At 37.2% G+C, this 18775-nt stretch overlaps 1 protein-coding gene across 11 annotated transcripts in view; it reads right to left on the bottom strand.

Moving 5' to 3' along the window:
• Positions 1-2967: 2967 nt before the first annotated feature.
• The window catches only part of hdac4 (histone deacetylase 4), a 436407-nt gene continuing 420599 nt past the window's right edge, over positions 2968-18775 (bottom strand). For all 11 annotated transcript variants that reach the window (XM_073046732.1, XM_073046730.1, XM_073046731.1 and 8 more), the window contains 5 exons: positions 18626-18744; positions 17835-17968; positions 11340-11424; positions 6837-6987; positions 2968-6644 (listed from right to left, as the gene is read on the bottom strand). In XM_073046732.1, coding sequence (XP_072902833.1) covers positions 6605-6644; positions 6837-6987; positions 11340-11424; positions 17835-17968; positions 18626-18744 — 529 coding nt within the window. In that variant the 3' untranslated portion in view covers positions 2968-6604. The remainder of the gene's footprint in view (positions 6645-6836; positions 6988-11339; positions 11425-17834; positions 17969-18625; positions 18745-18775) is intronic.

Here is an 18775-nt window from a genome sequence, read left to right on the forward strand (position 1 = left end):
CCCTTATTCTCAAACCATGCCCTCTGGTACTGGACTCTCCTAGCATCTGGAACATATTTCCTGCCCCTATCTTGTCCAATTCCTTAATAATCTTATATGCTGCAATCAGATCCCATCTCAATCTCCTTAATTCCAGCATGTACAAGCCCAGTCTCTCTAACCTCTCTGCATAAGACAGTCCAGACATCCCAGGAATTAACCTCGTGAATCTACGCTGCACTTCCTCTACAGCCAGGATGTCCTTCCTTAACCCTGGAGACCAAAACTGTACACAATACTCCAGGTGTGGTCTCACCAGGGATATGGTAATAGAATATGTAGAAAAGATTCATTAGGCTTTTTGGCCCACCACTTTAATGGCACTTATCAATGTTACTGCATTGGATTCAGAATTGACACCTATATAAAAAGTGGATGGGTGCTAGTCTGTTTGGAGTCCTGTAACTAGTGGTGTTTCGCAGGGACTGGTATTGGGGCCTCTGTTGTTTGTGATGACCTGGATGAAAATGTAGATGGTTGACTAGAACATGTAGACAACCCAAACATTGGTGGAGTTGCAGACAGTGTAGAAGAGTATCAAGTTATACAGCAGGACAGGTAAGAGCAAAAATAATGGCAGATGGAGTTCAATCCAGGCAAATGTGAGGTGTTGTACTTTGGGAGATCAAAAGTAAATGGAAAGTATACAGTTAATAGCAGGACCGTTAACAGCATTAATATACAGACGGCTCTTGAGTCCAAGCCCAAAGCTCACTGAAGATACAAGCAGACAGGATGGTAAAGAAGGCATATGACATTCTTTTCTTCATTGGTCAGTGTATTGAGTGCAAGAGTAAGGGAATCATGTTGCAGCTATATAAAACTGATTAGGTTGCATCTGGAACAGTGCACAATTCTGATTATCCCACTACAGGAAGGATATGAAGACTTTGGAAAAGAGTGAGAGTTATATGGAGAGGTTTTTTTCCCCTGGATCATTGGAGGCTGAAGGGAGATTGTTTAGAAGTTTATAAAATCTTTTACCCGAGGTGTGGAGTGCTGGGTTAGTGGGTGAAAGTGTTGATCAGACTTACTGCTTGGGGAAAGTAATTGTTTTTGAGTCTGGTGGTTCTGGCATGGATGTTACATAGCCTTTTTCCTGAAAATAGTGGGACAAACAGTTGATGAGTATGATGTCACTAGGCTTTTTCTGGCACCTTTCTGCATATACATCCTTGATCCCCGTGATGCACTGGGCAGTTTTGACTACCGTTTATACAGCATTCCTGTCTGTCACAGTGCACTTTCCATATCGTGCAGTGATGCAGCATGTTAGGATGCCCAATTGTGCATCTGTAGAAGGATGTACGTGTACTGTAGATGTGCATAGTCATTCACAATTCAGCCTTCTCAGTAAGTAGAGATGTTGGTGAGCTTCCCTGATTATGAAGGATGTGTTCTGGGACCATGAGAGATTGTGCAAGATGTGCACTCCCGGGAGTTTGAAACTGCTCACAGTTTCCACTGCTGTAAAGAGGAGTGCGAGTAGTGCAAATTCTCCTGAAGTCAATAAGAATCACATTTGCCTTCATCCATTTTACAAAATGTCTATATCTGTCACAAGCATCCTCCACTTGCATATCAATCTCCTTTAGATAGATAGATAGATACTTTATTCATCCCCATGGGGAAATACAACATTTTTTCCAATGTCCCATACACTTATTGTAGCAAAACTAATTACATACAATACTTAACTCAGTAAAAATATGATATGCATCTAAAATCACCCTCTCAAAAAGCATTAATAATAGCTTTTAAAAAGTTCTTAAGTAGTTTACTTAAATACATTGAGTCCTAACCCCGGCACTTTAACCTATCTTACTCCTGGCGGTTGAATTGTAAAGCCGAATGGCATTGGGGAGTATTGATCTCTTCATCCTGTCTGAGGAGCATTGCATCGATAGCAACCTGTCGCTGAAACTGCTTCTCTGTCTCTGGATGGTGCTATGTAGAGGATGTTCAGGGTTTTCCATAATTGACCGTAGCCTACTCAGCACCCTTCGCTCTGCTACCGATGTTATACTCTCCAGTACTTTGCTCACGACAGAGCCCACCTTCCTTACCAGCTTATTAAGATGTGAGGCGTCCCTCTTCTTAATGCTGCCTCCCCAACACGCCACCACAAAGAAGAGGGCGCTCTCCACAACTGACCTATAGAACATCTTCAGCATCTCACTACAAACATTGAATGACGCCAACCTTCTAAGGAAGTACAGTCGACTCTGTGCCTTCCTGCACAAGGCATCTGTGTTGGCAGATACCTTGCTCTGCTCTGTAGAATGCTTTAGGGGGACCGTTTGCAGTGAACAAGAAATTTAGCTCAGTGGTGAATGGAAATTAGAACCCAAATTTTCAGGGAAGAGATAGAAAGATATTCAAAATAACTTGCTCTAGTTTCTAAGATGTAGCAGAAAATAAAAGTGGCTTTGAAAATGACAATTTTTAATAGTTGAAGTTCAGGTCACCGAGATCTGCTCTCTAGACAACAGAACCAATTGATACTCTGGCTTTAGCCAGAACCTGGGACTAATTTCATGACAGACAACATGTAAATGATGAAAAGGAGAGAAACAAAGATAGATAATTGGGTGGGATGGGGTGGTTATTTATACACAATGGAACTAGTCACATCACTGAGTAAAGATGTTGCTATAATCTTTAGTTGCTAATGAAGTGAAATTGGAGTCAGGATAAGAGATCACACTTCAAGACAAGAGCTTGCAATAATAATGTTTCACTATTTATATTTCAAACTTTTGGATCCTTTGAATATAATTCCGATGACAATCTGTCAAACAGAAACAATATAATCAAAGATAATTGGAAACAGATGATTTTCTTCCGGATTAACCTAGTTTGATCAACTTCTTCCAAGTTTTAATTAAGTAAGACATAACTCTAAAATAAGGAAAGCACAACTTTAAATGTGATGTTGTAATTAGTTTTATTTACACCACAATAGCAAGTTGTCATAATGTGGTACAAAATACTGGACTCCTAATAAAGTCAAAAATGAAGTCTGTACTGTCAAGGAGATACACCATTAGTCAGTCTGAAAGGCTGACCCATTTCAACAGGCAAATGAAGACCATCAAAAGCTACCACAATAAGGCTATCACCAATAAAGTAGGTTCATACAATAATTGATTGTGGCTAAAATACAGAAAATCAGTTTACTGGTACTGATAACAAAGGTGGCATCATTTTGTGTGTGGATAGGTACAAAGAAGGATAAAATATAGTTACAATTTTCATTACTACATACCTGAAATAAAAGATTTTGGGTGAACTAACTTTAAAACTCTTCTGTCACTCTTTCCTCCCCTCAAATTGGAAAAGAAAACAAAAGGCGCCTCCACTATGGAGCACAAAATGTAATACACTGTAACGTGATACTTTGCAGTCAATATCAAAACAAAGGAAAGTGAGGCTGTCAGGTAGCCATCACTCCTGCATCGTAACAACAATATCACTCCCAAAAAAACCTTTCTTTGTAAATATTCATCCACATCGATCACAATACACAACTGCTAAGTGGATTACCGCTACACAATTTATGGTGGCAGAGATAAAGAACAGCTGCGCTGAAAGGTTAATTGTTTATGATCTTAAATACTTAGTCCAGAAAAAAATTGCTTGTCTCAAAAGGGTTGGCCCCAAGACGACACAGGCAGTTAACAGTTTTACAAGTATTCTTTACTGTGTTCTTAAAATTTTATATGCAGATTATGCAATAGTCTATTTGTATGACACAAGTGCTAGATATTTTTTGTCAAATTTAAGTATCAATTAATAACAGTATTAAAGAGTGATATTTGAAGATATTTTAATAAAAGATGCATCTCCTTCTGAGGTTATCTGGTATGTTCATCAGAAAAAAATTTGTCAATCCTCGTCTGCAGATGCCAAGGAAAAAAAAGCAAAACTTGGTAAACTGCCCCAGAAATAACTTGATGCAAATTGCGTGCATACCTGTACAGAACAAATGGTATCTTCTGTTTGTGGCACATGCAAGCTCACTGACTCCCCTAAATGAAAATAAAGATCAATGCCCCTTGAAATAAAACAAACAATGGGCCCTTTAAAAACAATGTTTAAATTCATCTTATCAAAAGAAGGAATGAATACTTAACTCCACTTATTTAAAGGAATGTTTAACATCAAGAGTAGATGCAAACAGTTTCTTAAAAGTCACAGAATTGATGTGTTAATTGCTTTGCAATCAAACATACATAATCCTATAGAAAGTGTGGAACACCATCTTAAAGATTACAGCTGGTTATATTTTATGTTGTGTAAATCTGTTTTAAAACAAAAATACAGTAGTGCCCTTATTCAGTGTTGCCAAACGTCTCGCACACGCACACATGCTCCACATACTCTTCACAGAGCTAAATTCATTAAGCTTCAAGCAACCATTACAAAAAGGAGGAATGAAAACCATTTACTCAGAGAAAAAAGTTACTAGTTAATGACCCCCATGTCAGTTGTCCCATAAATTCTGGAGTGAGCGTGCTTGTGTACATTAACAGATGGCAGGACAGTGTGCCTTCTCCCACACTCCAGTGGTAATGCTGTTTTACAGCCCAATCCTCAACCAGCATTAGTCACATTCTGGGGCCAACCCAAGCACCTGCAGAATGGAATCAACCAAGGGCTCAGGGCCAAGCTCTTCCCACCCCTGTCAATAGCTGGTAAGCACAGCTCCTGGACCACAATGTAAAAACAACCAGTCCAACAAAATAAAAATCACTCTTCCTTCTTGTTTTCAGAGTGGAACAACTGAAAACCTTAATGCTAATTCCCCCTTAGCAAATGGCAGCCTTCTGCAGTGCAACCAGTTACAAATATCAAATATAGTATCACTGTAGTATTACTCATATTTAAATGGGTATGATATCACCTTGCAATACTATTCTTACAAGACTTCATTTATAAATCTACTTATAACAGAACATATAGTAATATACACCAACTGGAATTGTTACACAAAGTTTGAACAAGATCCCTCACTCAAAGTACATCCTCCTGAAAATGTCCAGTACACTTCTTTAAGCCATCAAAAAGCTATGTTCCATGTAGGGGGTGGGGAAGAATACAGAAGATTAAAATTAGACTGGAACCAAGGAGTAATCACAAAAGAAAAGTTAAAAAAATTCATCGAAATATCAGTGGGTAAAATAACTGGAATTCTCACCAAAAAGTAATTAAAAATGCAAGTTATTAGGTCTTATGAAACATGATTTAAAAACATAAGGATCTCTTTATATAAAAAGTAGATAATATTTTGTTAAATGGTTTACCAGGAGTAAAAATGAACACAAATAAAAAATGCAATGGTTAAGGTAGTTGCCAAGTCTGACCACAAACATTCATAGTGAGGTGCTCCTCTAAGTGTCCACAATCCATCTTCTCTCATCTTCAGTAAAAGCCATCATTTCCTTTATAAGTGCCCACATAATAAAATCAAACTTGGTCTGTTAAGGAAACATTTGTACATGATTATCTCCTGTACTATTAACAAATTACCTGGTCTTTTTTTCACAAAAAAACCCTCTTATTGTCTAATGGATAACAGATTATTATTGGTTTATGTTTTCAGCTTCTATTAGAAATGAGGACCTCAGAAGTGGAAGTTGGAAACAAGTCCTGTGTCATGCTTTTGATTAACATTCCAATCTTTAAACATGTTTATCTGTTGCAAGTCAACCTAACACATGCTTTGTTATTGGTTGATTCCCTATACTACTCAGTGTTATATAAACCCAGCATAATAAGTAAAGCAGGCTTTAATGATAACCTGACAATATTCAACAGTATAATCTGCCACTCTGGACTGGCAACTACCTTAAAATAGGCTAGGTTTTGTTTGGAAAAAACAGCAAAAATGGTACTCCAACTAGGTATGAAAATCCAGCTAATGACTGGACCTTTTTTGCACGCATGCCAGGAAAGAGGCTTCACCACCATCTTTTCCACATCACAACAGCGGAGGAATTATTTCCACACTTTTAAGGCATTGCTCCCCAATTCAAAAGTCAGCAACCATCTGTTGTTAAAAAGGCACATACACTCATGTCTTCAAAGGGCTTCTTAGAAAATACCCCATGCGTCTCTTCCATTCCAATATAGTCTTTCTCACCACATTGTAATGTTCTTCGAATTATTACTATATGCCACTTGGTTTTGTTGAGATTACAATCAATGCATCTGGACTCATAGATGGCATGAACTTCTTCGTTAAAGGACAAGAACAATAGAAACAGTGGTTGACTGCCTGAGACAGGAGAACTTTTGAGTAGGTAAACTCAGAGCAGAGCTTTTGAGATTACACCTCCTTCGTGACTCTGCCAAAGTAAATGCTGGCTGTCCCACAAACCTATTTCAGGATGGACAGAGGTAAAAAAAAATCTTTTACTTTTTGTTTATTGCCAGCATTTTGCCCAGTTGTCCTTGTATTCTGGAAGAACACCACAGCAGGACACAGGAGATATAGAATGAAGTCTGGCAGAGTTAGAGAAATAAAGATATTGTGTGCAAAAGAGAGAACTCCAGCTGGCAACTACATTGGTGGCTCTTCCTCCATGGGCTCATCATCTGGCCTGCAGAAAAAGAAAATACACAAATAACTTAAACAGAAAAGACAAAGTCTTCTTAGTCATGGTTCTGAACAGGTCCATACACACACATGTTTGTCGGAAGTACTATTTTTCAGGGAGGCTAACCCCATCTCCCAGCTAGCAACACAGAAATGTTTTATTTACAGTGTTGAGAAAGAGATTCCTCTGTCTCACCTTTTCTCAGCATCAGGCCCTTGTTTAACTCCCATTGACAATGAAGCCATAGCTGTCACTGTGTCAGCCTCTTCCTTGTCGCACTTTTGGGCCTCTATCAGTGAGTAGCCAACTGTGGAGGATAATCGCTGGAGTGACTTCCAGTATTTACCTAAGGATAAATAATTGTCTATCAGTAGAGAGAAGCTGCCAGCAAAGACATAAAATCAAGAAAGTGTTGTTACTTTAAACATGCTAATACTATTTAAGTTGCACATAAAAGTCTATTATTTAAACACACAATGCTCATTCCACAAATTATAATAATAGAATTGCATTTTTATAACTGTGAGTATTAACTGGAAGGAAGTTTTTATAGAAATATTTGAGTAGGCTCTTTAATCCTAAAACTGCATTTGCTCAGGATCATAAAAAGTACCCTCTAGTGGAAATGATAAAAATTTACCTTGTAAATATTTTATTAAAACAGGCTAAATTTAAAGTCCTTCTGAGACTATTTGTGAATACTTGCTTGGTTTCATTTCATGAATATAATATTTACTTTCTCCACAGCAGATTTTCCCATACAAAAGAAAAACAACCTTAGATGTCCTGCCTGCAGCTATTTGAACAACAAATTAAATTTCACTACTGTCTATTTAAATTAAGGATGCTGAAACTTCACTTATTGATTACCCTGAAATAAGTTACTGTGGTTGCTGTACAAATTTAATCACCTTTAATTGCTTTAATTTTGATTGCTAGGTTATAGTAGCGTCAAGCAAGTCAAACTTGAATATCCGTAAGAGAAATTTAACCATTAACACACATAGTTGAGTATTTCATTCTAATACTTAAATTCTGTATCAGCAACCTGTGATTGTTTCTAAAGACCTATGCATATTTAAAGAAATAAAGATTTGTTAATAATCTTATCTTTTCAACCATCTTTATTGTATCACCAATTTAAGGCATTTGTCATTTCTTTCTTTAAATCCTTTACTAATTAATACACTTAAAGAATACAATAAATTATAAAAAAGTAATTTATTCTGCCATTTTAGCTCTAGAGGGCAGTCATACCTTCTAAAGCTAAAATGGCAGAATAAATGACTTTTTAAAATTTCTTGTATTCTAGATAGATGTCTATGATACAAGAAATGTATTAGATTTTTACATAATTGGGGAATTAAGGGTTGGTGGAAAAAGCAAGTAGGTGGAGTTGATCAGATCACCATGATCTTATTGAATGGCAGAGCAGGCTTGACGGGCCAGATGGCCTACTCCTGCTCCTATTTCTTTTGTTCTTATTTAACTACACACTCTTAATGTCACACTATATAGAATATTAGGAAATGATGTCAAGATGAGATTAGTGTAAATTGCAAACACGAGAAAATCTGCAGATGCTGGAAATTCAAACACACACAAAATGTTGTGGAACGCAGCAGGCCAGGCAGCATCTATAGGGAGAAGCACTGTCGATGTTTCAGGCTGAGACCCTTCGTCAAGTGTGAATTAATCAGTTTTCTTTCTCGCCTCCTCTAAAGGAGTCTTGGCTAGAAGTTTAACTAAACAGCTAGCAGGCAAGTTCACAGAATCCGCAGAAAGCTCATGGCAGTAAATCACTCAAAACATATATAGTCACATGCAATGGTAACTCAAGTTGACTGCACTTGAGAATGGACAGTACACTTATTTATACTTTACAAACATGATACAAAAATGCAATTGTCCAGGGACATTTATGCATTTCTTATAAAAGACTGAGTTTGTCAAACTTCAAATTCTCAGACAATATGCAAAGACATTCTTGGATGCTCTTACAAAGAAATTACTCAAAAAATCCTATTTTGGCTCAAAGGGTTGAGAACACTCTCAACAGGACACTGAAGGTAAAGACGGAAAGGCTGGGGGCTCATTCTTCCCATTTAACTGAGATTCAGAATCAGAAACAGATTGATTATCACTGGCATACATGTGTCATGAAATTTATGGTTTTGCAGCAACAGTACATTGCAATACATAATAATAACTATAAACTACAATATAAAGTATATAGAAAACAAAGAAATTAAATAACTAGTGCAAAAATAGAGTAAAATATACTGAGGTAGTGTTGTTCATGGGTTTATTGTCTATTCAGAAATCTGATGGCAGAGGGAAAAAATCAATTCCTGAAATATTGAGTGTGAGTCCTCAGACTCTTGTACCCCCTTCTTGATGGTAGCAATAAGAAGACTGCATGTCTTGGGTGATGAGGGACCTTAATATCACCTTTTTGAGGTATCACCTTTTGAAGATATCCTCGAAGTTGGAGAGGCTGGTGCCCATGATAGAGTTGGCTGAGTTTACAACTTTCTGCAGCTTTTTCAGATCCTGTACAGTGGACCCTCCATACCAGTTAGTGATGCAACCATGGTATATTTGTAGAAATTTGCAAGTGTCTTTGATGGCATACCAATTCTCCTCTAACACCTAATGAAATATATAGATTGTCATGCCTTCTTTGTAATTGCATCAATATGTTGGGCTCAGGATAGATCCTCAGAGATATTGATACTCAGGAACCTGAAACCGTTCTCCCTTTCCACAGCTGATCCCTCAATGAGGACTGGAGTGTGTTCCCTCAATTTCCCCTTCCTGAAGACCATAATCAATTCTTGGTGCTACTGATGTTGAGTGCAAGGTTATTGCTGCAACACCACTTAACCAGCTGATTTATCTTGCTCACGTACGCCTCCTCGTCACCATCTGAAATTCTGCCAACAATAGTTGTGCCGTTGGCCAATTTATAGATGGCATTTGAATTGGGTCTAGCCATACAATTGTGGGTGCAGAGCGAGTAGAGCAGTGGGCTAAGTAGGCATCCTTGAGGTGCGTTAGTGTTGATTATCAGTGAGGAGGAGATGTTATTTCTGATCTCCAGAGACCGTGGTCTCCCAGTGAAAAAGTCAAGGAGACAGTTAAAGAGGGAGGTACAGAGGCCTAGGTTTTAAACCTTATTGATTAGAACTCAGGGTATGAATGTGTTGAAAACTGAACTGTAATCAATAAACAGCAGCCTGACATATGTATTACTATTGTCCATGTGATTCAAGGCCCAGTGGAGAGCCAGTATGATTGCATCTGCTGTAGACCTATTGTGGTGATAGGCAAATTGCAGGTCCTTGCTTAAGCAGGAGTTGATTCTAGCCATGACCAACCTCTTAAAGCACTTCATCACAGTAGATGTGAGTGCCTCTGGAAGGTAGTTGTTGAAAAAACTCACCTGCTCTTCTTGGGCAATGGTATGATTGATGCCTTTTTGAAGCAGGTGGGAACCTCCAACTGCAGTGGTGAGAGATTGAAGATATCCTTGAACACTCTCGCCAGTTAGCTGGCACAGGTTTCCAGAGTACTACCAAGTACACCATCTGGGCCTGATGCCTTGCGAGGATTCGCCCTTTTGAAAGATGTTATGACGGGCCTCAGAGATAGAGATCACATGGTCACCTAATGCTGCAAGGATTCGCACAGGTGTAGTTTTACTCTCCCTTTCAAAGCATGCATAAACAACATTGAGCTCATTTGCCAGTAAAGCATCACAGCCATTCAATGATGTTAGGCTTTCCTTTATGGAAGTAATGGCCTACAAACCCTGCCAGAGCTGACGTGGTTCCGATTCTGTCTCTAATCTCAATCAGAATTATTTTATCGCCCTTAAAATAGACTTCTGTAGGTCGTACCTGGACTTCGTGTATAGTTCCAGATCACCAGTATTGAATGTTACAGATCCAGCCCTCAAAAGACTACGAATCTTCTGGTTCATCCACAGCTTTTCGTGTGGATATATCCAACATGTTTTCAAAGGCACACACACATCCACACGGGTCTTGATGAAGTCGATGACAACTATGACATATTTATTCAGACTCAAAGATGAATCCCGAACTATTGTCCAGTCCACTGACTCAAATCAGTCCTGTAAGCCCTCATCTACTGATATGCTGGAAGTAAGTGCAATGATAGGGAAGGCATCAGGGTGCACAGTTCCATGCCTGCTGATTATGTTGCTCAGCTCCTCCAGTGCCTGTCTGATGTTGGCCTGAGGTACAATGTACACCGCTACTAGGACGATGGTGGAAGGTTCTCTCGGCAGAAAAAAATGGAACATATTTGACTGCTAGATGTTCTGGGTCAGGTGAGCAGGACTGAGACAGAACCACCATGCTTGTGCACCACAGTGAGTTAATCTTAAAGCATACTTCCATCTCCTTTGCCTTTAAAAGACTGAGCTTTCCTGTCTTTGCAGAGAAAGAGTCTGCCGCCAGATGCTTTCTGTATACCAATATTTAGTGACAGTGCATGACATTATTATATTTAATCTGATTTTTTTTCCTGAATAAAAGTTAAGCTTTGAAGCTTGACAGTAGGATATTTAAGCCACTAAATCAAATATCATAAAAGTTAGTTAATTCAGTGCAGTCAATCACTCCAATGGATACATTAGAAAATTGTAAATTTGCAACTTTATAGACTCACTCTGTATTTCGATTACATTCTCAATGGATTGAACAGCATTGGGATTTGGTCTTTGCTGCAGTATGTCTTGTGAAAATGGTTCAAGCTGAAAAAAAAGACAAAACTAACAATTAACTTTAATGGAAAGTGAAAGAAAAATGTTCTTTTCCATTAATAAAGCTATCAAATATGTTAGGTTGTCTGTTGCTAAAAATTAAGAGATAAATGGTAGGCATGAAATTCACCCAAGAAATTCCACAGTGTCTGGATCCAAAATGTTTGTTTATGAGACAAAAACAGGGCAAATGACAAATATATCCAGGGTCAAGACAATCTAACTTTGAAAAATGTCTGCTTCAAGTTTAACCTATTAAAAAGTTCAGGGGTGAGATGGTCAAGGCTCCATCCCAAACAATCACCTTTTAAACAATCAAATGAGATCCACTTTGGAATATAGAACATTCAATAATTCAATAAAGCTATACAGCATAAGGGGCACCTATTATAAATTAGTGACAATGTGTCAAGTTTTATGTTGGGATAATAAAGGGGGTCTTCTTACAGTACTCTATGTACATGATAACATCTGTGTATTGTAAAGAATGTGACAAATCTGGCTTTAAGAGACAAAGGAAGGATGTATAAGATGAGGCAACAGATTATTAGATATTACCAATCTTGGGACAGGCAACATTGCCCTGCATATCACTTTTTAGTATTCTTTTCTTCTACACATGCTTTTAGGAAAGTAAATTGCAATTTCAAAAGTATGCTAAACACTTAGTTTCTCCAGCAGACTGTTTGTTGCTCCAGATTTCAGTATTTAAAATTTTGTGTCCCCATTTCAAAACATTTTTGCTTTTATAAAATGTGCTGAAGCCATATCAGCAAATAGAAAAATATTCATACATTTATAAATCTTAGCTTGCCATTATTATCCAATGAAGTAAGTTAATTATCCATGTTGAAAGACGATTAGTCGTTTCAATGTTGCAGTCTTTTCATTATAACGCAATAAAGACTGGAAGATATGACTTCCTATTAATCCATCATAAACTGAAGAAAACCAGGGGCATGTAACTGAGTGAATAATCAATAACCTTCACAAAATTTAAGCTGCAGGATGCATTGATGTAATTTAATCTGTGTTAATTATTTGGGTTCCTCCAAAAGCATTGATGTAAGTATTAAAATTTCGATTTGCTCTGGGACAATTGACCACTCATTGAACTTAAGGATGTATTTCAGACAGTAATAGGCAGCTTGGATGAATACAATTCAGGTGAAGCTGATTCAGCTTTCTATCAGCTACTTTGATCTTAAAAAAAGGCATGAAATTATCACACACTACAGAAGTTGTAAAATCCTAGGAAAGGCAAAGCATGGATAAAAACTTTTCGTTCGGGATCAAATCCAGGTGACTCTCCATTAACTGGAGAGGAGTGTGGAAGGGATAAGGTCAGATTTTTCTTCCTTTTTGTTAAGTAAACTAACCTGAACCAAAGACAAGTTTTTATCTGAATATTGGAGGATTTATGTTTTCACTTAGTTGATGAGGTTCTTCCACGTGCAATTTTCAGAAAGAAATGAGATTTGAGATATACAAAGCAAATTTAAATCTCCCTTGCTAACTTACATATTAAGCTCTTGTGTACAATACACTTGGAAGTAGAAATTTTACTCCTAATAATTTGATAGGAAATAACTGCTAACTTCATACATGTAACCACAGCCTTTGGAAGAGAATGTACTGATTTTACAAAACTTATAAGTATCAAAGAACATCACTCTCCCACTGAGATTATTTGTATTTTATCATAATGTGTTTCATCTCAGGATTGTTTTCCATCTTAGTTTCATCTCACAAGCAGGGAAGGAAAAGAGTTAATCAAATAGGACATCTGTTTCATTTGAAATACAAAATTATCTCTAAAATCTCAAAGAAATCTATAAAACATTCTCATATTTCTTTTTTAATTATTGAGTAATTTCAGGCAAAGGCATTAGCTCTCTCAAACTGTTCATGCACTGACAGTGCATGGTCTGAGATGGTCATGAAATTTACAATAAAATATATTCATTTTCCTGGCTGTAATAAACACGCCATCTGGTAATTTAGCTATGAATGTGTGTAGGTATGTGTGTATATGTATGTGCAATGTGCTCCTGTTCTGGGCTGAGTTCTAGCTGAAATTATGCTGCCATTAAATTCTAGTGGATATTTGAACCACTAAATTATATGTCATAATCAACCTCAAAAATGGTTCTGGAACTAATCCAAAGGAAATAGAAATGGGTACTTTTTCCTTTCTTCCCCCCTTCATTTGAAAAGAAAACTAGAGAAAAAAAATTAAAATTAAAATCAAGATTAACCCAGTTCAGCAACCAATCTGGTAGAATATGAAGAAATTCAAATGTCTGAAAAATGAACATCAAAAGAGTTAAATACAATCCTTTATGATTAATTTTCAATCCGTTTCAGGTTACATTTTTCCCCCACATGAAAGCCCCTGCAAAGCCAAAATTTCATTGTAAAAGAATTCAAAATTTAAACAAGAAGCTGTTGGTTCCAGAATGTTCTACATATGCCTTCCTGTGCCAGGAGGAAATAATGTGAATTAATAACTATGAAAAAGATATGGTATACTTTACAATCTGTAGCAAAATACTTTGTAATTTAACAGTGGCATGATCAAATAGTTGCCCGTTGGTTATTTTGATGTAATCCCTCTTGAAATACCGAATATAATCCATCAAAAAACAATTTGTTTCCTTTTAACTATGAAGAATTATTAGCAGAGGATTGAGAAGCTAAAAGTTGTATCATCTCCCTTTTGGTTGCAAAAAATAAAACTGAAGAGTTAAACTGAAACATAAGTACCCTCTCCACTGTTGTTTATTTGGTGACAGAGTTTGAAAAGGAAGTGAACAAATGCTGCAAAGCATACAAACATTGCCTTGTTCAAAAGATATGGTATAGCCTATGAACATCTTGTTGAAACTTTTCATGCCACTGCCAGGAATAACAAGTAGTATTCATCAGGGTCATAATAAGAATAGTAATGTCTTCCGAGCATTTTAGTTCCAGAAGGGTCTGGATTCTGCTGGGGTCAAGAACCTCCAGTTAATATTTCACACTTTTCCCACATGCCAATTTCATCAAGTTTCTATGGTCTCAGCTGTAGTACATATCTATGTACGTGTGCCGACTTCCACTGACATTCTTCCATTTTACAAGCAGGCACCAGGACTAATGTTTGAAATTCCATTGCTTCCACCACTGAATTATGGCAGCCTGACAAAGCCAAATGGCCGATTTCCTTCTTCCACCCTCTCCTCTAGTCTGGATACTTAGCAGTCAGTGGAGTCCTTTCAACAATTTACAAAATGCCAAAGCAGTGTTAATGTTCCTAGGAATCGGCAATGAATATTAACTAAGTGTACAGATCACAAATGAAGCAACTTGTGATACAGGCCTGTGCAAAGTTAGAACTCTCCAGCTAACACACAAGAATAGTTTAGTACCCTTTTTTTAAAAATAGGAGCTGCATTTCTCCACCCTTTTCTTTTGATCTTGCATTTGTATTTGGTAAACTTCCTTTATATTTTATATTCCAGTTCAGCAGATTGTTACACAGTAAATACAAAAGGAGATCACACATTTCATGGAATTTGGGAGAAACGTGGGACACATATTTGGCCACCTGTGGTATCACAAACAAGAGAAAATCTGCAGATACTGGAAATCCAAAGCAACACACTCAAAATGCTGGAAGCCAGGCAGCATCTATTGAAAGGAGTAAACAGTCAACATTTTGGGCTGAGACCCTTCATCAGGAGTCCTGATGAAGGGCCTCAGTTCCAAAAGCTGATTGTTTACTCTTGGATGCTGCCTGGGCTGTTGAGATCCTCCTGCATTTTGTGCGTGTTGCTTTGGCCATCTGTGTAACCTCACAGGCTTCCTCTCATTTGTCTCTCTTCATAATTCTGATTTATCAGGCAAATTTCATTACGTTTCTAACATTTTTTTTTACAGAATTCTCTGACCTTCTACTGAAGGTGAAGGCTGAGGGCTGGAAACCCAGCTACCAACTGGAGTAGAAAGACTGACTCACTGGATGGTGGAGAAAGCCAAGGCCAACATTTGTACATTTATTGCATACCTCTCACTCAGATGCTGTCAAAGATTAACTGTAACTGGAAAACCTTCTGAAGCTTTGTATGCAGTTAGTGTGCAGTTTTCTAGCTCACTGCTCTTGCTTCATAGTTATCCAAACTATCAAACTTGAGTCAGGGTAGGACAACTGCTACCAGAATGAGGTACTCATTTCCACTGGCATCTGTAACCTTCTATGGTCACTTTCAAGCATGCTTACATATGAAAATAGGTGAAAGGTAAATTATTACCATGCCAAATTATTTTTTGCAATACAATTTCAACTGACTGGAAGGAACTGTTTAAAAAATGTACTTTGAAAACCACTTTGGTTGTATTTGCATTTGTAGTTACAAAATGAATGTATCTATCATTCAAGATGAAAGATAAGAGACGTTTAGCAATTTAATGAGTGAATCCTGCAAGCTGTGGTTAGTTAATCTTACTCCAAAGATAACGCTAGCATTCATCGCTTCTTCTGCAAGTCCCAGACTTGGACAGGTTCATTTTGTTGTTATACTTAATATGGATTCCATAAATTTAGACTGATAATCTGCCTGAGACTTGGGGAAGGAACAAAGATTTCATTATAATCAATGTCTGAAGAATGAGGAAGTTGTTTTGTTTTATTATTTAAACTTAATGTTTCTATTAAATTGTAAATATTTAATGCTCTTAACTTTATTTTTCAGTCATTATTAACAAGTTATTTCCCTGTCTTTTGACATGCATTTGAAACTGTGACAGGAATTAATATTTTAACCAGCTTTGCATTCTATTAAATGCTATGAGGGTCCATTGTGCTGCCAGAGATCCCACTCAATCAGTGATGCCTGTTTGTCTTCTTGCTAGATTCCTGGGTATGGAAAATAAAATCTGAGCAAGATGTGTATGCGGGCATCGTGGGTGATCTGAATATTCCATACATTGAATGGTATATCATCACTTGTAATTTTCTCATACCACCGCAGTCAAGTATATTTTGTTTATTTAGAAATACATTTTACAGAATTTAAACAGTTGGGATAGCACTCACTAATTTTTACATCCAAGTGCATCAGTGAACATCCATTTGTTCATTTTCCCTACTAGAGTATACACCAATCCACAAGCATAATTATGCATAAACTGAACAGCTTTTGGCTGGCTGTAACTCCAGTGATTAATAATAAAATCAGATAAATGTTTAAAGAGAAAAGACATTTCTTCCATACTATTAAATGCAACTTAAAAAAAAACACACTCAAATTAAACATGAACTCTAAATGATAAACAATGCTTAGCTGAAGTGTTTGTATGCAATCTTTCTCAAAGCTGGCATAGAAGTAGTTGAACATCTGGTTGTACATCTGTGTAAACTTGTTAACTCTATGCAATAGCAAGGCTAGAACAAATGTGATATATTCTCTACAAATGAAAAGTAGAGGTGGGTTAACAGATAAAGAAGGAAAATCGGCAGGAAGAAGAGAAAGACTATTTAAAGCTTGCTAGGATTATGTTACTGAAATGATAGTGCATATCAACCTTGATGAAGTTCCCATTCTCTTAACTCAGCTAATGAAGTGCTCAGTTGCGGCTTTAATGATACATGAATAAACTTTAATGTCAGTATCTCTGAAGTTATAATGCTAAGTGCCAGATGCTGACCATGAGATCAGCAAAACTCAAAAAATAGAGTATTAGCTAGAATAAGTAAAACAGAAACAAAAAAAGATTAGAACACGGGAATAAGATAAGATTGCCTTAAACCAAAACTATCATGACTAACCTCTACTGTGTGATGACATTGACTTCAGAAGATGGAAAATTTAAGAACAAAACCTTTGCATCATAAGTGGATAAATATTTATTTTGTTTGATACCTGTACACAATGTTTTGCAGAGTAATCACTCACAAGTGTAAGCCCATATGTGATGTGCTTATCTGTAGCTAGAATACCGCAGAATGAGTAGAGGACAGGCAATCCCCAAAATAACAAATCACTAAGTACATCATTTCAGGTTTGCATTTCTAGAAGGTAAATTGCATCCAAATATCCAGAAATAGGGGAAAAAATCATTTTACATAAGGGAGCCCCAGCCTTTCAAAGATAAAAGGAAAACATTTGAGCAATAAAACAGTTTATCCTAAGCAAATGCAACACTTCAAACAGGATATATTCACACAACTGCTTTAGGTCTTTCCCTAGTTCATTGTTGCAATCGGTCATGCAATTATTTAATCTGCGTTACTGATGAACAGGTCTTGTGGAATTATATTTCTTTTGGAAGTCTGCCCTCATCTCATTCATAATCTGCAGCTAAAGGCGCACCTGTGAGTTCTTGAACTTGTCAGCTTATAATGTGCATTGATGTTTTACCTCATTTCCAAGTAAAGCAGAAACACATGCTTCTGAGGCATCGCAAATGGCAGTGAGATCGTGGCCCCCTTCCAGGGCTAGCACGACACGGCCTCCAGCCAGACCCATCAGCTGTTTGGTAAGGTAGCCAAAACCTGTGTCAGGAAAAAGGAAATGCAAGAGAAGTCAAAGGTCAGAAGCCTACTTTGACTCTTGGCGAACGATCAAAGTTTCCAAGTATTACATCATATTTGAAATGGCCACCAGGGATTACTGGGACTAAATGTATAATATAAGCCAGGTTTAATTTCAATAAATACAACTTACTATTTCAGTTCAGCCCTTTTTGATCTTCTGTTTAATATATGCAATTTTGTGATAAATGTTTTAAATTTCCTAAAGTGGCACACCATTGACTTCCTAAGGGCCTCCAAAAAATGCCCACTTTTATTTTCTTGCAGGCAAATGGAAAATATAAATAAGTATTTTTGAAATACATAAGATTTTTACTCAGGAAGAAAACATATTCTTACCATTTCAAGTCTTATATGCTAAAATGTACCAATGATTGCAATTTTTTTTGAACAAAGACATTTAACAGCTCAACCAGTAAAGCCCCTGGCTTTTCTGAAGGATTTAAAGACCCTTTTGAAGATTAGTGTTCATGTTTCTTCCCTCCCCCTCAGAGCTGGAAAATGTGAGTCATTTACTCTCACTAATTTGGCTGTCAAACGTTTAGGTTATTTTACTCTCTAATTAAACCACCTACTTTAAATAAAATGATAATTTCATTCATCAACAAGCAAACTTACACTTAGCAGAGACTTTGTAGCCTCCAAGAGGGGCTGGATGTCCCTCCACTGCATCAAATCCAGAGGATACAAGCACCATGTCAGGAGCAAACTCATTAGCAACGGGCATCACCACTGTCCTGTAACGAAAGACAAAGATAATCCTGGTTT

Source organism: Hemitrygon akajei, chromosome 5, assembly GCF_048418815.1.
Source record: "Hemitrygon akajei chromosome 5, sHemAka1.3, whole genome shotgun sequence".
In the NCBI taxonomy this organism is placed as follows: domain Eukaryota; kingdom Metazoa; phylum Chordata; class Chondrichthyes; order Myliobatiformes; family Dasyatidae; genus Hemitrygon; species Hemitrygon akajei.